Source organism: Notothenia rossii (assembly GCF_949606895.1).
Source record: "Notothenia rossii genome assembly, chromosome: 5".
Lineage (NCBI taxonomy): Eukaryota > Metazoa > Chordata > Actinopteri > Perciformes > Nototheniidae > Notothenia > Notothenia rossii.
Window position 1 is genome coordinate 26,287,349 of NC_136903.1, and position 22,671 is coordinate 26,310,019.

Here is a 22,671-nt window from a genome sequence, read left to right on the forward strand (position 1 = left end):
GAGTGTGAGTGATGTGATAAAACTGGAAACACACACTCATATGGAGAACAAGACTGTGCAGTGGATTTAATTGACTATAAAGGGACGAAGAGAGTATTACTGGCGCCAACCCCTCTGCTTTAACAGACATCAACAAAGAAAAGTTTCTACAAGGATAATGGAATCAGATTATTTTAACACTGCAACTCTGCTTTTAAAACACATATTTGTGATGTCTGAAAGCTGATATATTGATGCTTTTCATGCTTTTGTATGATGCCATCTTAACACAATGAACTTGATGAGGTTAAGTGAGACAGCTGTTTAAAGGTGCAGCCTAGCACTGGCTAACGGAAAACAACAAGAGAGGAAGATCAAGAGGGAAAAGGAAGAAACCAGGAAAAGAAGGCAGAAGGGATACATTACATGTCACTTGTTAGACACTTTTATCCAAAGCGACTTATTATTCAATACTGTGGGCAATCCCCACAGCAGCAATTTGGGGTGAAATGTCTTGCCCAGTGACACAACAACATGCTGACTGCAGTGGGGTTTGAACCTGTGACCATCTGATTCGAGCACCTACGGACAACCCACTACGCCGGATACAGATGTGTCGATAAAGAGAAAGAAAGAGGGGTTCGAGGAATAATTGACAGCAGACAAAGATATGTTCACGTAGACCAAACATCTGACTCTCAAGTCTTCTTTAGCTTGTGTCGTAAAAATGGGTGTGTTTTTATGAATAACTGCTGCTTAAATTGCCAAAGTCTTGCAAAAATAAAAACAGTTGAAGAACTTGGATGAGGGGCCAATGATTCCTCTCAGCACATTATTTATTGGCAATGGACTATTTCAGCCTTTTCTATACAAATGAAGCTTAAAGGTGGGGTATGTAATTCTAGCGCACTCGAGCTGGTTTCTCCAAAATTACCTACCCCACCTTTAAAGAGGACATATTATGCTTATTTTCATGTTTATATGTTTATATACTGCCTGTGCTGCAGCACTTCTTTTCACCCTCTGTCTTAAAGCAGAGCCCCGTCTGCTCTGATTGGTTAGCTTGCCGGCTCTGTTGTGATAGGTCAACCGCTTAGAGATGTCCCGCCTCTTAGCCTTCCACGTACAATGTGTTGGAGCGCTAGCCGATAGAAGCGCTAGTGATACATGGTGATGTCACTATGTTGCCAAACAAAAGAGTCCAATCGAAGCATTTCAGGCAGGGAGGGAACTCCCACTGGATGGAGCACAGGTATTTTGCCTTTGGAGTCCATTTACATAATCCTATACTGTATGACACACAGCAGGAAAGGGAAACCCCCAAAAAGCATGATCGGGTCCCTTTAATATGAATTGCAATGAATGAATAAGTGAATGAATTTCCTTCATAATGAAAACAGATTTAATAGTAAACTAATACTGAAACCAAAACGCAAATAGGCAATGGAAATATTGCCATAAACCGAGGTTGACTAAAAAGGATACGATTAAAAGCTTAGTCTTAGACAAAAGCTTCACTGAAATTACAGTGTCTGGTTAAAAGACTGTTATAAATCAAATGATTCCAAAAGAAGATGATGAAAACATAAAAAAATTAGGATTAGCAACAGGCCCAAATACATGAGACTATTCATGTGTGCAGTAGCTGATTAGGCTAAAGTATATTTGTATTAGGCCATTGTATACACTAATCTTTTCTCATTAACGCAAAGTCTGTCTATATTCTTCTATTCAGTGAGGAGGTTAGAGCCATGCACAATGTCAACTGCTTCCCCTTCATGACTATTTCATCCCTCTATCATCATCCGTTATCCTCTAATGGCCCTGGCCAGCACACAGTCGGACTGTACTGTACTCAGCTAGCTCTGTGGGTTTCCCAGCACTCAGTAATTGCTTCTTCTCTGTCATCTCCTTCTCTTTCTTCACATTCAGCTCTTTTTCATAGCTTGCCTACTGTTTCTGTCCCCTCTCGGGCTCCTCTTTCAGCAAAAAATATCCCTCTTCCTGTGGTCCTGTCCCAACTTTCTACCAGCTGGTTTCTCCTCATCCCCATGCACTTATCCTCTCTTCTCCCCTGTCTTGTCCCCCATTTCAGCTTCTCCCTCTTTCTCTCCCTCCTCCTTACCTTCCCACCTACCCTCTTTCTCGTCCTACCGCTACAGAGCACTTTGAACTCAGGTAGCTTTGTAGCATTCCTCAACATGATCCCTGGGAGCAAGGTCAGCTAAAAAGTTTTAAAAAAGAAAAAGTATTTCAGCTGTTTCTATAGCAACCCTGAGCCCAGGGGTTCCTCTGTGTGTTGAAATTGACCGGTAGGAGCTTCAATCCTGTTAGCTTCAAATTGTGAATGTTTGTAAAGTATTTCAGATATTTTTAAGAAACTAAAATGTTACTAAAAATACTTTTCCTGAAACCTGTGAACACAGGCAGTCTTCTTCTTCGAGTCCGTAGCAATCTCAGATGTCGTTCTGCCAGTATCGGGCACAGGCCACAGCTGATGGGGTAGGTTCTGCCAGGTCTTCTGGACTGCACCGGGGGGCATCGACACATTCCAGTAGGTGGGACATTGTCTGCACTGATCCACAGCTACACGTGTCTTCTGTGGTGTAGTTCCACACTTTCATCAGTGCTTTGCACCTCCCCTGTTCAACACGCAGTCCAACACAGGCAGTATTGTTGTATTTAGAGTTTCAAAATATCAAAAGGTGTTGCTGTAAAAGATTTGGTTTGGTTTGGTATTTGGTTAACTTTATTTAATCAGGTAATTTGCCATCAAACTCATTGGCTGTATAGATATGAAAAGTCAAACCAAAGTCTTATCCAAAAAGCATGGTAAACAATATTTGTTTCAAGAAGACAATGCTGCAGACCCCCATTCCCAGCATAAATCACACTAAATACATAACATTTATTCACAATCATTCCTGATTCTATTTAATATTTCCAAGTCTACACCTGTATCCAATTGCATTGGAATACTCGGAATTTGAACTCTGAGCTGTCTATAGAGCATACATCATTTTTTATAATATTAGGTTAAACAGTAACACTGCACCACATGTAGTTCAGACACACTGTTCCAGTTCAGAAACCAGGTGGAGAACTCCAGATGGAGGAGAAGGAATTTGTGGAGTTGGAACAGTGATGTTTATAAAGTACACACCTGGGATAGCTGTACATCAAGTATCCAGTAATAGCTCTCACAGACATGCTATTCATGTAAAAGACAGAAGCATTGACACGCACACGCACAACAACACTGAAATGTTCCCACTTGTTGGATGTGTATCGCTCATGGGTGCTACTTATCCATTTGTTTTACCTCTTGGTATAAAAATAAATATCAAAGTTATTGTTACACTTTTATGAAGACAATAGAGATTTTAAAGAATAGTCAAATTCAAATCAACAGTGTCCTGATGTTTAGTCCCTTGTGAAGGTCAAGCTCCTAAAATAGCTGAATCCTACATTTACCATGATTAAAATAAATTGCATCTTTCAAATGATTCACCCTGCCTCATAAATGGTGATTCCTATCTCTGCACATTGCAGGAATAACATTTTTAAGTTTCAAACCAAGGCCAGATTTCTTCTGATGACACAAAAATGACACCATCAGGGTTACGCTTTTTTTACTTTGCAAGCCCCCTCCAGAGCCCAAGAAGACATTTTATAGCTGTTGAATTTGGCTGACTAGAACTTCTTGTGAAGAGTAAACTGAACTTCATGTACTAAATCACTTAAGTTTACTCAAGGTTAAGTTTACTTTACACATACTGCAAGGTCAGGAAGGAAGATTCATCTAGTAAGAGTGGTCAATATTTAACTCCAAACTGCCTGTTTTGTTTTTTGCTCAGTCCGATGCGGTATTCTATTCCTTAATTATGCCAAACAGAGAGAATGTACACAGGTTTGTTTGCAATTTGAAGATCAGACTTCCTTATGCCTCAAGTAACTGTATATTTTAGGTTACATGTAATTGGAAATCTTGAACATTTTGAACCAGCAGTCTCTATTTCCCTGATGATAAGTGGCTTCTACTCTCTTGGCAATCAGATATTGCATAAAGTGTGTGTGTGTAAGTATGTGTTTGTCTTAGTATTTGAGTGTGTGTTTGGTTTTCATAGAGTTCCTATGAAACATCGATTATGTCTTTGTTCCTGTCTGGAAGATCAAAGGTTTGAGGTATTTTGTGACCAGCTCTCTTTATGTGTTTTTTTTTCTTTTTCTGCAGTCTCTTTCCTCTAGTGTGTGTATCTGTGTGTGTATGTGTGTGTAGTACGTGTGTGTGTCTGTTCGCGGAGGGGGGGATTCCAGTGTGGGCCACTGTTTGTAAACCTTGGTTTACAGTTTGTTATTGCAGGTTTATGCAGAATGACATGTTTATTTATACTTGTTATATGTGCATTACACCAGGACAAAGATGTTTATCTGGTGCTTCTTGTTGGTTCGGGTAATAAAAGCTTATTATCTTGATGGTTGCACATACCAAACATTCAGGGAGGAGGAGGAAAATTAGAAATAAGCTTTTCCGTTTCAGGCTGCATTGGTGTGGAACTTGGGAAGAAATGTACTGAACCATGAAGAACTTTTTATGTTGTTTAAGCAGTGCAATTTAATACTTTTGATTAGGGATGTCCCGATCACCTTTTTTTGCTCCCGATCCGATTCCGATCATTTGATTTTGATAATTTGCCGATACCGATCTTTATGCAATGCATTAAGAGAGAAAAAAAAAAAAAAAAAGCATTCAAGTTGTTCCTTAAGGTTATTTTTTTATTTAAATTGTATATTCTATCCAACATGGATATAGCTTCTTTCTTTCACAGCAGCATTGGATCAGTTCAGTTGTGCAGCATTGGATCAAAACAAAATAAAGCTTATCAATACTCGTTAGCTTACTGCTACAATTAGACACTGCGCCCTGCCCACTCTGTTGCCAGATTTGAGAGAAATAAGCAACCAGGTCTATGAAAACAAGCCACAAAGAAACATGATACATGATGTTGTGTAATTTGAAACCAAAACTAAGGCCTCAGGATGACTTTAAGACTTGAACAAGGTCATTTTTGTTTTGTAATATTGAATAAAGAAAATTAAAAAATCCCGATCCCCGATTTTTTTCTCCCGATTCCGATCTTTTGAAAATCACTTGATCGGCTCCGATCCCCGATCACGTGATCGGATCGGGACATCTCTACTTTTGATTGTTTTTAAGATTTGCTTTTAAGTTAATGGGAGTAGGCTTCATATGTATTACTTGACATAACACTACATTCAGATGGCGCACTGAACCAAAAACCGATCCAATTTACTGTAATTTAGATTCATATCTGTTAATTTCCGAATCCTCCCTGTGTAAAAATATGAAGATATATATCTTCAGCTCTAATGTTGAGAAGGCTGCAAATGTAATGTCAGAAGCTTTTCACAGGAGGGAGCTAAAGTCCCATTTTCACTCTGTAACACAACAGTCATTCATACATGAAACTACTGCATTAAAGGAAACACACATTACATAACAAAGAGTGACCTTAAGGCAGTATATGCAAAACATGTGCTTTTGCTTTTTGTATACACTTCTGATTTAAAAAAGTAATCAAGATTAATCCATTTTATTTTTCACATTCCTCACAAACCACGTCTGCAGTTTTTCATATTATTATGTTTTACTGAATTTGGGAAAACAATTTCAGGGTTCAATATGAAGACTTTAGGGACTGTACAGAAATGAATTGTGTAGGGCAGCAGTTTTCAAAGTGTGAGGCGCGCCTCCCCTGGGGGGCGCCAGAGAGCTTCAGGGGAGGCGCAGCGTGAGACACAAAAGAATGAGAAAAAGATGAGTAAAGTGACACTTCTCCACTTGTGGCTGTCTGTGGAGACCGAGTTCCCCCACCTCGCCAAAAAGGCTGTAAAAGTGCTCATTCCCTTCACCTCCACCTACCTGTGTGAGTGCAGGTTTTCCGCATAGACTTTGATCAAAAGCAAGTACCGGTCAAGGCTGCAGCCAGAGGATGATCTACGTTTATTCCTCTGTGCATCAAAGACGCAGACTCATTGTTCCCACTAAAGTAGGGGTGAGTGTAATAAGGAGGCAAAGTTGACGTTCAGTGTGTTACCGGGAGGATTTATCCACCATGTTGAAAATGTTAAAAAAAATATGTCTTGAGAACACGGCGTGCGGAAATATACGGGTCGTGCTGCAGCTAGATGTGCCTGTCCTCTGTAAGAAGGTGTCGGCGACTGACATGCAAGGAAGAACGGCTGTCCACAGGCTGTTCCAACTTTAACAACTGTATTAACTTCCAGGGTAGTGAATTGAACACGCAATTGCAATTGGGTGTGTGGTATATTTTCATGCACGGACACGCATGTTCCACAACACACAAACTGAACAACACTCAATTTTCCGATCGCTACCAGCGTCCTTGCGATCTTGTTATAATAACAAGTGCACGTTACTGATGCAAAATGGTTGAGACCATTCGGGCTTATTCTAGAGGGGTGCAAGGAATAGTCCAAGTAGTGGGGGAGTTTTATACAATATGTTTAAAACATAAAAATAAAAAGGTTTAAAAAAAATATTTTTTAATGTTTTAAGGAGGTGACGCTACTCAGCCATTCAAATCGGTGCAGTCAGCACGATAGATTCAAACACACACACAGAGACGAGACAAGAGGAGAGAAACAGTCGGAGTAATTTCAAATAGCGGAAGGTAGACAGCGAAAACAGAGCATTTAATTACATTTTCTCTTACTGGACCTCTTTGAAATGCAATTGAATACCCCTGCATTATAGCAACAACAACAATAATAATAATAATAATAACAGCAATAATAATTGGGAGGGGGGGCGCGGCTGTTCTTATGTTCTCTGAGGGGAGGCTCACCTACCCACACTTTAAAAAACCCTGGTGTAGGGTAAATGGTTAAACCTTTCTTTCACTTTTAAAAAGCAAGTCCCTTCCACACATTATTAAAAAATGTTCCTTTGCGTAGGATGAAACTAAAAAACCCTTCCATTAAAATTAGGGATGCAACGAATATTCAGCCGCCGAAAATGACCGAAAAAATATCACCGAATGTCAGAGAACAGGGTTACGTTGGTAAGCTAACGTGTTGTTGTGATGACGTAATCAAAACGCGGCGACAAGCACGGCGTGCGACCATGCTCGCGGCTGGCTCACAGCCAACATGTCTGCCGCTTGGAGATATTTAAAAATATCAGAGAAAGAGGCGCGGATTGCGATTTGTAAAACTTGTTCAGCTGACATTTTTCGAGGGGGTGTAACTGCAAAGACTTTCACCACTTCGGGATTACTCCACCACTTGAAATCAAAACACCCGGACAAATATGCGGAGTAAGATCAAATCACAAGCACTGACAGCGAGAGACTGTTCAGTGCTGCCTCTCATGTGCTTGATGAGAAGAGGAACAGACTTATGGCTGATAAATCAGAGAAGCTACTGTTCATTAAAAAGAACCTCCCACTTTTCCTTAATAAGTAGACAAGGCTGGCTTATCATAAGCTTATCTAGTTCTACATGTCTACTCTATACCCACTTTCCTGAACAATTTTCATTGTGAGTTATAATTCGCCATCTCAGGTTATCATTAGGGGGAAATGACAGCAGCACAGTGTTCAATATATTGGACTTTCGGTATCTAAATTATACAATGTTGTTTACATTGCTCATGAGGATCCAATTACAATTTCAAGAATCTGCAAATAGACCACCTTATTTGCAGATTCTTGAAATTGTAATTTAATTTGTAATTGATTGTGGATTTTGTATCCAGTTTTCACTTTAGGTATCTTTATACAATGTTTACTACTTTGCTTATGAGGACAGACAGCCTTATTTACAGATTCTTGAAATTCAATTGTAATTTCATTTGTAAATAGTTACATTCATGTGGATTTATCCAGTTTGCACATTTGTATGCATGCACTTATAGGTGCATTTGTTGTTGTTGAAGGCCTGGCTGTTACAGTCTTTATTTACACTATTTTGTTGTAGGCCTACTGGCCTAGATGTTTATGCAGTTTTAAAGCACCTTGGCTTTGTTCTGAATGCACTTCGTTGTAGTTATCCTACAGAGAAAAGAAAATGCACTTGACTTGGAATTAAGGTACTGTATGCATTCAAAAGTGCTGAATAAATGTTTTATGGACCCATAATAGTGATTATTATTTAAGTTAAGTTTTGCCATAATCATTTATTTTTCCATAATCAGGCAGCTGAACAACATTGGTAAAAAATGTATACATTATATATATATATATATATATATTTGTATTAATCATTTTCGGCCTTTCGGCATTCGGTTTTCGGCCAACTGTTTCCTATTTTCGGTATCGGTTTCGGCCAAGAATTTCCCATTCGGTGCACCCCCAATTAAAATCTTGATGAATACAAAAATAAGCATCAATCCCTAAAAGAGTAAAAGCAAAACTAATTTAAGATAAACTACCCTGACTTAAACATTGAACATCTTTATAAAACATTAATTCTTCACATTGTGTGCAGCCAATACACACTATAAAAGTGAAATGATAAATTGTCATCTTTTGGCAAAAAACGTATGCATAAAATAAAGATAGATTTTAACTTTTTTTGTTGCAGTTTGTCATAAAAGTGTTTTCTAATTGCCCCTGCACTGAACACTTAAAATACAATAACAAAAGTTGTGCCTTCTCTGAGCCCCCTCTAATAATTTGTGTACACTCCCTTAAGGTCTGTAAAAACACTAGAGCCTCTGTCTGCGTTTGTTAATAACGATCTCTTATCAAACTTACCCAGCAACACAAACAGGTTTTTCTTTCATTCATGTTATGTCCAGCTCTATGGCTTGAGTTTTGACACTTTGTCCCAACTTGACCATATGCATATCGGGCTTCTCGGTTGGTCGACCTCTGACCCCTGCGGTTCATCTGATGGAGGATGCAGGAACAGAGCAGAGACGAAGAAGGCCACTCCGTCCCGACATGAGGAAAGACGTTCCGTAGTCACTCGATTTGTCTATGAAGAATCCTAAAGGAAAAAAGTGTGTGAGTGATTTGACACAGCCATATTTATCAACATTTTAGTCTAGTATTAACATGAATTCCCCTACTAAAATGCACCTATGGTGGCCAGATCACAGCATATATTTCCACACACATGCATTCACACATGTATTGTTCAGTTTGCTTTTACTTTCAACAAGTGGAGAATAAATCCTTTAACATCTTATATTCGTTTTTAACAGTAACAGTAATTTGTGATATATAGACATTTTTCTTCATTGGGATAAACCCCTTGAGATGCACCATCTCGTTTTCAAGGGGGTCCCGATAATAGCAACAACTTACAGACATACATAAACAAAAAGACAAAATGCAAAACATGACACACAAGACAAACCACATACAGTCTGTTAAGTGAAATTCAAGCAATGCACACAATCATTACAATTTGAGACAGTCAAATCAGTTTCATCAATATCAGTTAATAACAAGTACAGACCAGTTGAAAGTGAGATAACAATGCATGTTTAAATATACCCAATGATGCAAGAGATCTAATAGCAGCAGGTAAAGTATTCCAGTAAGTTGGGGCTTTGAACATGAACGCTCTTCTGCCAATCAATTTTTTTGCAGAGGGGACAGAGAAATAAATCTGAACAGAATGTCTAACTTGATGAATTGGTGAGCAGAGTACAACATACTGCTTTAAATAAGGGGGATAGTTAAGATAAATTCATTTAAATATCAGCTGAAGCCAATGCGTGTGTCTTCTTACATTTAAAGAAGGCCATTTAAGTTGGTTATACATTGTGCAGTGATGTGTACGAAAAGGACAACCAAGAACAAATCTGCATAGTCTATTGTAGGCTATGTTGAGTAATGGTATGGTGCATCTTCTCATCCCTTTTAATTGATGTTGTCATTTTTCAAAAGACAAAGATGGAAAGCTAATATTCAAATGGAATTGTAGACAACCAGTTTGGAATAAACTACTTGGTTTTCGAGGCACAGTACTACAAATGACATGGTTTCAAAAAAGCTTTGAAATATGTCCACTGTGAACCTATGTACAAATAGTTTTGAATGAGGCAAAAGACTGAGGAAGAGATAAGGCAGGGAGCCTTGCACGAAGATTCATTTTATCCTAAGGCAGTGGTGCTAGTGCCTTCATCCCGTGATGGAAACATAATTAGAACGCTTTGATGAATCCTCAACATCAACTCTCCGGTCTTCAAAGTGCTCAAAGTACAGAACGGTACAGCAAATAAGTATGAAACTGTCTCTGTGTCAGGGGGACCATGCAAGTTATAAATAGAACACTACGACCTCTTTAATGAGCTTTTCTTTCAGTTTTTGCCTTAAGCGTGACCTTATATTTAACAATCACAGTAGTGGTTTTGCTTAAATCCAAATTGGAACGGTGAAGGAATTTGTTCACCAGTTGTGGGGCTATTAAAAGGAATATTGGGAGTGTAGCACAGAGCATAGAAATAAGAGGAATTTATTGTGTTTTCTAGCATATTTCTTTTGAAGAAATACATAGTAAAACTAAGAATATATACCGGGCAAATGAGGAAGTTTTATACCTACTTAAGCAAAATAATGGCAGTCGTTTATCATAAATTACTTTGATGTTGCCTAACTTACAACCTTTTTAACAATCCATAAATACCATCAAATGAATCTGGACTACAATAATGTGACTGTGTTTCTTTTCCACTCTGTTGAAGAAGTTTGCCTGGCTGATTTACTGCTGGCTGTGCTCACCGACGGGGGACACTTTCTGGCAGGGGTTGCTGAGCCTGGGTGCCAAAGTCATGCTGTGTGTTTTTCAGACTGTATTTATTGCTATTGTTTGAAGTTATGTGTGAAAATGGGTCTTAACCCTAGTAACAGGGATCAAATGCTCACTGGTTTGTAGGGCAGCACTGTGGGTGGTGGGCTGCAGTTTTCACAAATAGAGAACTGGAAAACTAAACTGCTGGATATGCCAAGGGGATTTCAGTTGATTTGTTTGTTTCTCATAGTGGAATAGATGCATTAAAGGTAATTGCATACAGATTGCCAAGGTAGCTGACATCTTTGAGAAGCTGTTTAGCCACTGCCAATCTAGTCTTTTTCCAAATGTTTTCACAGCTACTTTTTAGGGATGGTGGGACAGGAAATATTACAGGAACCTACAGTATACACTAGATTCTTATTTTGGGAGAGAAAAAGCTGTGGTGGGGGAGCAATACACTTTCTGGTTTGTTGGTGGAAAATAAAACAGAGCTAAAAGGAGAGTGAATGTTGGACATGCATTTGTCAAGTGTTACATTTATGCCAATGTTGCTCTTTTTCACTGTATCAACCTATACTATGTGACTGTTGTGTTTTCAACTTGTCCACAAGCATTATTTATTGCTTTGGTCACAGTTTGGAGCAAATCTCTTATTTGGCATTTACACGATGTCTGTTTTATCTACTCCTAGTAAATACTACCTTGTTTCCGGTACAGTTCTTTTGAAGTGTATGAATCTGTCACCAGTAACATTGGAAAGTCAGTGGGAAAGAAACTTCATTTAGAAGGGAAAAAAAGAATCTTTGAGAATCAATCATCCATGAAATTAACACAACCATAAAGTATCATGATATTATAATTTGTGCACAGTTGCTCTCTGAATAAAAACCTCAGGTCCTATGGGATTGACCGGATGACAACATTCCTGATTAATTGAAGGGTGGTGCTGCATGTCATGAACGTATAAAAATCTCATTTTTGTTGAATAGGCTCAGTGGGCTGTGGTTACAATGCAGAACAATGTCTAAGCATATCCATTGTGTGACATGTAATGTGTTGGATGAATAGGCATGGGGAAATGACGGGCAATGTAACCTTGAGTAAATTATTGGACTTTTTTCCTGAGCTAACAGAAAGGTTAACATTCAAAAAATGATGTAATATCCTTTTCTATTATTCTCGGTGTGGCTTTGTGCTGAGGAAAGTAACTAAGGTCATTAACTCAAGTACTGTGCTGTATAATTTTGGTAGGCCTACATTAAAAGCTACTTACTACATCTACCACCACATTTATATTTGAAGCTTTGCTCGTTTTTCAGAATAAGGTTTTGCATGAAAAACATGTAATAAACAATTGTCATATCTAAACCACAGAACAGTTTGATGTACAAAAATGTAAAGAAACTACCCGATTATTACGAAAAGCTAAAAAAGAATGTAGTAAAATGTAACTTGATTAAAGGGGCACTATTATGCTAAACTTTCAGGCTTCATATTTATATGTTGTGCCCTTACTGTGACATGTTTACACTCTTCAATCTTCAATAAGGTCTTTATTTTTCTCATACTGCCTGTGCGGCGGCATGTCTTTTCACCCTCTGTACGAAATCAGGGCCTTTGCAGACTTTTGCAGACCATTAACATGCATAGAAACCTTTAAAAACACACTACGAGAAAGGACATACCCGAAAAAGCATTATAAGGCCCCTTTAACAATATATTAAAATGTCATTTATATAATAACATAACATTTGGAGGCCATTTTTCTGTGGAATAAGTCATTTTGATACATTTTGCTGATATTTCTGCACATTTGAATGTAGGACTTTTACTTGTTGTGGAGTACTTTGACATGCATGTATTAGTTCCGAAAGTTCCGGGGATTTTGCGTTCACACCAAAAAGATCTGGAACTAGAACTTTTTTTCTGGAACCTTTTCACCCCTTTTCAGTCCCTGCTAGAGAGGTGATACTTTCCTGGGTAGGAAAAGGTTCCAATTTCTGATTGGCTGGGCGAATTGCAAACCACGCCCCGTAAAACTACGAAAGGTTTTGTGAAGCCGCCATTTTATTTGCTCGCATTAGCATTGGTGGAGAGACTAACTTATGGCAACACAAAAGAAAACATGGGAGCGGTGGAGTGATGAGGAAGTGTCGGCGCTTCTGGCGATTCACTCGGAAGGCTTCAGTAGAAGCTGCTGGGAAGACTCCCAGCAGCTTCTACTGAAGCCAGTCCCCGAAGTCCCCGGACTTCCGGCCGGGGACTTCGGGTGGCAGTATACGCCGTGAAGTTGTTTGCGGCCTGCCAGTAAACCCAAAGTAGAAGAAGAAGAAGTGACGTCAGCGGCTTCATTTCGCGTAATCCTCCCTCAGGGACTTATTCCGGTGTGAACGCAATCGACTAGATAGTTCCGGAACTAAAGATTTCCGGGGAACTATTCCTGGGAAAAGTACTTTGTGTGAAAGCGCCTAAGGATTTGAATAGTTCTTCCAGTACTGGTAGCTTTTGGTAATATTTCTAGCTTGCAGCTAGAATGACCTGTTGGAACAGATCACAGGGAATTTTACAGCAACAACTTAAAGCTGAAACCCATTTCTCTTTGACATGCACAGTATGCACACTGTGTACTTGCAGTTAACTATGAAAGCATCATTTTCACTCACCAGCAATGGGTGATCCAAGCATGCCTCCGCTACTGCGTATGAGCATAAAGAACCCCAGGGCGCTTCCGAGCCTGTTGACGCCCACCACCTCACAGAGCACGGTGATGTGGATGGCGACCGTGGCCCCGTACACCAGGCCGTACGCTAAGCTGAAAGCTGCCAGCTTTGAGAATGAGGAGGCCAGCGGGCAGAGAAGCAACACAGTATCAGCAGAATCACTGAAGCTCTCAGCTACTGCACCTGGTGGGAGACACACATATACATCCAATCCAGTCTCACGGCATTTCTTGTTCACCAACACGATTTTTAATCTATTGATTCGTGTTCACCAACACGATTTCCCCCTTTTTTTTTCGTGTTGCACAGCACGATTTTAAAAGCAATGTATTTCTATTGGTAGTCTTTCCCCTTTTTTTTCGTGTTGCACAGCACGATTTTAAAAGCAATGTATTTCTGTTGGTAGTCTCACGGCATTACGTGTTATAGGAAGACCGGAAGCTGTGTGGTTCATAAAAACATGTTCTTACTCAATGTCAAGCCACGATTATTGCTTTTATTTAAAATCGTATCATTTCGGACTTTTGTTGCTGTCTGTGAGGAAAATAAATGGGGCTCATTTTTCCTTTTAATTTGTTATTACACATTAATGTTGCTTTGCTGATTATGGCGAAAGCATTTCTCAGACTTAGAACAGTTCAGTATGTATGATGAACCATGCGAGTAAAGGCTTAAAAAAAAGCCCCAATTATTAAATCGAAGCAAAACATGTATCAGACTTTAGTGACCCAACTTACTTTGTCAGAGGATGGATCGCAATGCCGGTGGCAGCGTCTTTGGCCAATAGGTGGTGCTCTGAATGATGTAATTTCCTGTACCGATTATACAATAAAATATTAATACATTTCCTATATTTTGACACGATAACTCTTTAATAACCTAAGTAGTCTACGGACAAAAACAAAAAAGTATATATTGCCTTATAAAATGCAGAAAAGTTTAAACATCTAACATGATAATAATAAATAAAAAATAATGATATCTTAAACCAAAATAAATAAAATGGAAAATTAACCGACAACAACAATTTAACATAAATAAAACAAGGATTAAAACAAGGATAAGTTTGACTCAATATTGTGTAAAGTACCGGTTATGGTTAAAAAATATTTTTTTATTTTTTTATTTTTTGAAAATAATACAGCTTCCAGCTTCCCGAGACACGAAGAGGAGACACGAACAATTCTTCCACTTGAAATGCGTTTAAACTGTGTCAGAGAGATGTTTAATCGGTTCATTTTAAATGGGGATTATGGGTAGTGTAGTGTCTTCGGCCATCCTAAACTCGATGATGCTCGAAATGTCCCTTATAGGCCTACGTCTGTTTCCGGTTATTTTTATTTTGAAATTCAGTTCCTGAAGGACGGCAAAAAAGCCAGAGATTATAGAATTAAACAAATAAATAAAAACAAGGATAATTGTGTGTTATTGTTGACTAAATAACAGTGTGTTATTTTGAAAAGAATAACAAATTAAAAGGAAAAATTAGCCCCATTTATTTTCCTCAAAGACAGCAACAAAAGTCCGAAATAATACGATTTTGTGAGACTACCAACAGAATTGCTTTTAAAATCGTGCTGTGCAACACGAAAAAAAAGCGGAAAGACTACCAAATAGAAATACATTGCTTTTAAAATCGTGCTGTGCAACACAAAAAAAGGGGGAAATCGTGTTGGTGAACACGAATCCATAGATTAAAAATCGTGTTGGTGAACACGAAATGCCGTGAGACTGGGTTGATACATCAACTGTTTTGTGCATACAGTGGCTTCCACATCCATATTCATTATTTATGTCGGCAGACGGCAGTACATGGTTTCTTTACAGGAATTGTTTTGGACAGTGCTTGATTTCTTTCTTTATAAGTTTGCGATGTGAAGATTGATAGCCTAGCCTAAGCAGCTAGTTAGCTTCGCTTAGCAAAAAGACTGAAAGCAGGGGGAAACAGCTTGCCTGGCTTGCTTCAGCTCAAAGGTAAATGCCTACTGCTACTGCATATGTGTCTGACTATTTTTCCGAGACATGGAGTTCAGGAGTGTTGTCATAACTGTGAAGCAGCATTCACACCAAATGCTAACACACTTTCACTTAGCGATACACCTGGAATTTTGTCCCCAGGATCATTTTGTGTTGATTCAAATCCAGTTTTGGATAGTCTGCCGTGGTTCCATCCCATTTCAAAGTGCTGTTTGACGCTCGGCGTAACCCTCGGCGAACTGCCACTCAAACATCCAATCACAGAGCTTGAGGACTAATCATGGGATTTGTTTATTAACACTAGAACCGCCAACGGGTAAATTTTACCCGCAGCTGTTTTTTGATTGTATGTAACTTTTGTTCAATAACATATTAAAGTCTCCCAGTCCGTGACTTTTCCTGAAAGTGTGTTATATAGCAGCCTCTGTTGTCAACAATTGTCAATATGAAGTCAGATTGAAAAAATCGCCGAAAAAAAAAGCCATTTATACGTATATCCACCAGCGGGTAATATTTACCTCAGAAAATACAGCGTAAACATGACGTGTTGCTATAGCAACGCCTTTTGTCTACTGCGGTTCCTTATAGATAGAGAGATAGATTGAGTGAGAGAGATAGATAGATAGATATATTGATAGATGGATAGAGAGAGAGATAGATGGATAGATAGTTATAGATAGTGTAACATCTTGGAGAATACAAGATCTTGGATGACTGAGCTCACGTTGAGGACGTAATGCATGTGTGCAGGTTACGTGCCAGTTGAATAGAGAGGCGAAGTCCCTCCCTTTCCGGGGGAGCTCATGGGACCCCGGAAGCGGAAAATTATACATTGAATTCAATAGAGAGAGAAAACGTATCTTTTGATCCCGTTTGAATTGTGCCACGAACTACACATATGATGTTTGTCAATTTAAAAGAACATTTTGCAAGTCAAAAAAATAAAAATGTGTCGTAAAACTGTGAAGTAACACATTTTTTTGTGTTAAGCCGCTCAGTGAACTACATGTCTCTGGTCCCGCACAATACGCGTCACCAACACAAAGATGGCCGTCACGTTGGCACATTTCCCCTCATTCTTTCAGAATGAGAATAAAAGTATAAAACGAGGTGAAAATCACTATAAGTCTGGGCATGTTGAGAGCTGTACATACACGAAAGGGGAGTTAGTCGGTTCTGTAAGAGCCAGCATGCGGGACCGGCTTTACAAGGTTTCGGTGAGTAACATAAGTGCAATGTTTAACGTTAATGTCAGTCAATAAGGAGGAGAATGAAAAAGAAGATGATGAACCAAAGACCCGGCATATAATGACTGCAGTGTGCAGGGCTGTGTTAATTTATGTTACTGTTATCAATAGCATTAGTTGACTGAGAAAACCGTCAAGAAAAAAAGTTTAGCGATGTTACGAGCCGACTAGTATAATATGCCCACGGCTGTGATTGACAACCTGGACAGCCAGTCAGAAGCTAGAGTGCCAACCTAGAGAGCCAATCAGAACCTAGAACGGGTGTACTGTATACGGGTGTGTATGCTATGGATAACATTAGTGTTCACAAGAACAAGGTACACTCCCGTGTTTTGTTTTAGTTGCTCTTCAGATTGAAGCGGCCAGTTTTATATCGACTATATGTGTGATCTCCTTTTTACATCTCGTTGTGTCATTTGAGTTTATTTGCTGTGTGTAGATTCAAGGATTTTGGTTATCTTGTCAATTTGTTTGGTTATCTTGGCACAGCTGTGTGTGACTCCCTCTGGTACACTGGTATGTGTTTTCCTAATGTAGAGAGCATTGATTAATTCATAAACTACACACTGAGTCTAGATCCGGACCAAATCCATTTTTTTTTATCAAATGTTTTTCAAAAATGTAATACACATTTAAAAAAAATACAATGTACAATCACAACCAATACAACACAAATTACAAAAAATACAGAAAAAACAAACAATAACAACAATCAGACAAGAGGACAAAACTATGGAAAAATAAACCCTCCCACCCCCAGATCCGGACCATCCTTGTATTGCTCATTCAATCTATTATAGCATGTTAACAAACATGGTACTTACTTTATTTGTACAGATCTACATGGGAGAGGATGGCGCGATGCAGAGCGCTGTCTGTGGTTGTGCACGGGGGATGTACAAATGCAGCCACGCTGCAGCATTGGCAATATTTGCCATGTGGCAGATCAGCTCCACAGAAGTTGAGTGCCAGTGGAGGAAGCCTGGCACTTCAAAAGTAGTCCAGCCTGTGTCTCAACTCTACCAACAGCAAGAGGAGACCTACAACCCACTGGCCAGAGACATCGCCACTGAGGAAGTAGACTGGTTCAGGTCTGCACTGAGGGGCGCAGCGTGGCATGGCATGGCTTTTGTCACCTGAGCCAGAGCTGCAGCCTCAACATCAGGCCATTTTCAAAGTGCCGGAGCTGGTGAAGGAGCATGGGGATCGGGGGCTTGAGGCAATTCTTGCCTCAATGCGACTGAGCAGAGACCAGCAAGCTGCCATCCAGACAGCCACCGTAGGACAGCGGACAAATCCTCAGTGGCAGTTACACAGGCGGGGCAGGTTGACAGCCAGCAATTTTGGTGCTGTGCTGAGGTTGGGACTTTCATCCACTCCATGAAGAGGGTGCTTGGGGGGTACAATTTAGACAGAGTCATGGCTGTCAACTGGGGAGTTGTAAACGAGGTGTATTTGGCCAGTGTGTTTTGCCTTTTAAGTGTGACACATATGTAGTGATAAATGCTTCACTTGACCACTGTTCCTAAATAAAAAAAGTTTTCTGCATCGTCAGTCATTTTTTCCAAATAATTACCAATATTTCACAAATTCTTCATGTAAACTTAAGAGCACAGCTGTATGTTGAGTGTCAGCTTTGCTTGGTTCATCTTACTGGGGGCAGCTACATGGATGTTGGTGCAGTCCACAATCATTTTGCAGTTGAAGGCAGAATGAATTTATTATTGAGTCAGAATGAAGCACAACTTCATGTCATACAATACATTGACTTTATTTGTAATTGTGTAAAAAAATAAAGCATTGATTAGCAAGCAGGACCTGCAGGAACAGAGAACGGTGATGGATGGAGCTGGGAAGAGAGAAGAATAAAGAAAACAGATCAACTTTATTATCGGATATTAAAAATTCAATTTCAAAACAAGTTGCCGCTCCTACAGTTTTCTAGTATGTAAAGATGATTTCACATGACCTATGCAAAATATCACACTCAATACATGTGTGTCTCTGGGGGGTGCATTGTGCCTTTGATGTATATAAATAATATACCATAACCAAATACTATTACATACAGTGGAAATCAGGTTGCCAGAGCAGGTCAGTGTGCATGTTCCTCAGGGTCTCAGCAGTTACAGGTGAGGTAAAGAAAATAAAAGAGAAAAAGGTCAGTAACAACACTTTAAAGTAACAACACTGAATAATTATCTCTTTTAATAATTTTCTCTCAGTAATCACTCAACTACTGTCTTTCCAACAAACAGATTGACTCACTCTCACTATCATCACAATGAAACACGTCCAGAAGAATGTCATGCAAAGCTGCCTGCCTGCCTGCCTTCCTTCGACTCTCCCTGAACTGCTTCCTTAGCACCCGGTGGAGGGCGCAGTAGGCTACTCTTCAAATGTTTCACGAAATACTTACCATGATGACTACTCTTACTGTTTAACATTTTGGTGTACTTCATGTAATAAAATAATAACTTCATGGTAAGGCTACTAAAAATGACAAGGCTTAGTAATGTAATGCTAACTAACGTGCTCGCTACTCGTCGCTACTAGCTAGGTAGCTAACTTGACTATGTTCCATGCACAACATGTATATTACCTATGATATTACCTGATATGTCTGATCCAGCGACTCCTGGTCCTTTCATCAGACGGGAAGCGATAGAACGAGCAAGTGGTATGATCACTTTTGTGATTACAACATGGTACAAAGCACACAGGCATCTTGTAAAAGTGAATTTATTAGAGCAATCTCTTATATTTATTGGAGGGAATAAATCAGTTATGAAATCTTCTTCTTCGCTTTAATTACGAGTCTCAACCACTTGGAGCATTATCGCCTGTGACATCATACGCGACCCAGAATGGGATTTGGGATTTGTAGTCTTTGTAGTCGCGTATTTTTTATAGTCTTATATTTCAACAGTTTTACGACAAAATGTGACTTTTTTGACATGGAAATGATTGATTAAGATTGACAAACATCATATGTGTAGTTCGTGGCACAATTCAAACGGGATCAAAAGATACGTTTTCTCTCTCCATTGAATTCAATGTATAATTTTTCGCTTCCGGGGTCCCATGGACCGGAAGTAGATGGGCGTGACTTCGCCTCTCTATAAAGATGGACACTCGGAATGAGAGAAGTAGTCCGCGTCGTCTATTGTAGACAATTATATGTTCATAGAACAGAACATTACAGATATATCGATAGAGAGAGATAGAGAGATTTGTACCTAAACAAAACACAAGTCTAACACCAAGCGTTTAAATCAGCACTCTTAGCGATATTTTAAACGTCATGCTATCTGCACAACCTATATCATATGAAAAGCTGAGAGTCCACAGATTCTATTGGTATAAGTTTCATCCCTGTGCGATCAAAACTCACTGTTCTGTATGATAAATAAAATAACATTGTACCTTGAAAATCTATAGTGGGTACATTTTACCCGTTGGCGGTTTTAGGTATACAGTGACCTCTGGCGGTCCTAGTGTTAATCAAACAAATAAATAAACACAAGGATAATTGTGTCTTATTGTTGAGTAAATAACAGTGTGTGGTTTAGAAAAGAATACAAAATTAGAAGAAAAAACGATACAGATTTCAGTATTCTGAGCCCCTACTCTCCCCCTAACTGACAGCAACAAAAGTCCGAAATTATTCAATTAAAATAAAAAAAAATAAAAACAATATGTGTGGCTTGATATTGAGTAAGAAAAAGGTTGATAAACGCTGTGAGAATGGATCTGCGGAGAGCATTTCGCCGCGATCCCAACTCGTCTATTACCAATGTTCAGGGAGCTCTATGCAAGTCAATGGGACTCCCTGATAGTTGAAACTCGACGCTAAAGGGTCCCCCCTTGCGTTGGAAAGTGACGACAGGGACCCTGACATAACGTCAACATAGGTCGAGTTGGGAGTGAGAATGTGTTGACTAAATTGAGTGTATCGTCTCCACCAGTCTCAAGTTGGCTAGCCAGCCAAAGAACAACCTTCCGAACAGGTGCAGCAGCCTGGTACTCCTCAATCCCCTTACCACGGGCATTTGGAACAAGGAACAGAGCTTGGGCAAAGAAACCCAGCCCAGCAAACAACCCAAACCCTGAGTAGACCATGAATCGAGCATTGGTTATGATGATAGTATAATCTATATAACGAATGATTTTGGTGCTTAGTCCAGTCATCTTATTCTTATTGTTAGAATCTTGTGGCGTCATGGTTAAATGTGGTATCTCGTCAGGGTCCTCAAGGAATGCCCTCTTAGTAACATGATCAGATCCCCCGGGTATTCACAGATCCTTCGCCTCAAGGCATCTTGGTCTTCTTTCCTCCAAGTCATATTTTGGTAGCAATTCCAAAGACAAGCCTTCCTCATTGGCTTTGACCTCACAGGTCAGGACTCTGGTGGCTTTTAGGGGTCTCAGCAGCATCCCGCAAACACAGAGGTTAAACTGAATACCCCCTAAGATTAGCAAAGCACCCCTCCAGGAGTAGCTGTATCAACAGCTGGAATAGGGGTGTCAGGATAAAGGTAAGGAGGCACTCTCTAGCACAGGCCAAGGCGTTAGCCATCGGACGCCTCTTCTCAAAGTACAAACCCAAAAAGATGATTGGTCCATGTCAATGCATAACCTAAACCTGTGGCAAAGGAGATCAGTGAATCTCAGGATGTGTGCATATGTTTTTGAGTTTGAATTGTATGTGTGTGTTTTATTCCAACTACTTACCATTTAGAAACCCGACAGTTAGGTAGAGTTCAATCAGGTTGCGCGAAAAAGCCCCAAACACAACTCCTACGCTGGATATCAGTCCTCCCGCTATGACTACAGAGCGACGGCTGTAGCGAGCAATCAGTGCATTTGCTACAGGGGCTTCAGAGGGACAAGTTTGTGGAATATTTAGAAAATTAAGGAGCGCTAAAAGAAGTTACTGATGACCTTCAGTGTATATCATTTTTTTTACAACCATATACATTTCAAATGTATATGAACAAGAGTTTTGGATAATTACCACAATGTGAAAGGTGCCTACGACAATAGAGGTAATCCAAGATGTTGCTGTTGCTGTGGTTTCAAAGTATGTATCTCAACGTAAAATACAACAAAGGGATGACAATGACACCGAAGGTCAGGCCAAATGCAAGGTGTTACGTATCTGAGAGGACCCAAACGCAGGACACGGCAGAGTGTTGAAAAAAGGTTTTATTTGAGGTGGAGAAGCGGGGAGAATAATCTGGCTGGAATGGCGACTGGTGCAGGTGACGACAACACGGCGGTCGGAGAATGATCCTGGAGCACAAGAAGAAAACACGTAGTGTTTGAGTGTTTGAGGAAATAGCTTAATAATACTAAGTAGGCTAGGAGTTATACCACTGTGGGTTAAACAACGATCTGGCACTGACAGGCTGTGGAGCCTCCGCTGATATGCCGTTGTAAATGGCTGATGGGAATCAGGTGTGTAGTAGGGAAGGGTGCACAGCTGATTGCAGCAGGTGAGTGGAGGTTGAGCCGGGAGCCAGGAGTGACAGCCACCACGCCCACACAAACACAGACAGGGAAAAGGAAAACAAACACAAAGGAGGCGGCTGGAAGAGTACAGCCACCACACAAGGAAACTGGAGAGCAGGATGAACCAGGCGTAGCCACCATCAGGAGCTGCTGCTGAGGCCACATCTACCCTTTCCCTCTGAGCCTTCACTGGGACGTCCATGATGATTGATTTTTGCCACATTTCAAATGTTTGGGTGATATCTTTTCATCTTTGAAGGTTTAAGTAACACATTGCCTTCATTTTCATTACTCTAACAAGGTGCTTATTTTTTAGTATTTATTAAAATGATAACTTACACAAAGTGGTTTTTATATTGCATATGTAGTATTGGACATTCTAACTTGCATCTGTTAGACAATTAAAAAAGTCACACACATACTATGAATATAGCAGTGAATAA

The 22,671-nt window shown here is 39.7% G+C and overlaps 1 protein-coding gene across 1 annotated transcript; it reads right to left on the minus strand.

The window, feature by feature from the left end:
• Positions 1–8,885: 8,885 nt before the first annotated feature.
• LOC307038772 (monocarboxylate transporter 2) lies at positions 8,886–22,430 on the minus strand (the record flags this gene model as incomplete). The annotated part of the gene is given in 13 exon segments (XM_079680451.1): positions 8,886–9,015; positions 13,434–13,640; positions 13,643–13,658; positions 20,659–20,725; positions 20,727–20,925; positions 21,088–21,218; positions 21,220–21,335; positions 21,340–21,359; positions 21,449–21,593; positions 21,732–21,799; positions 21,802–21,832; positions 21,835–21,861; positions 22,329–22,430. Coding segments are annotated over 13 exon segments (1,233 nt in total). The 3' UTR covers positions 8,886–8,911.
• Between the last annotated feature and the right edge of the window lie 241 nt (positions 22,431–22,671).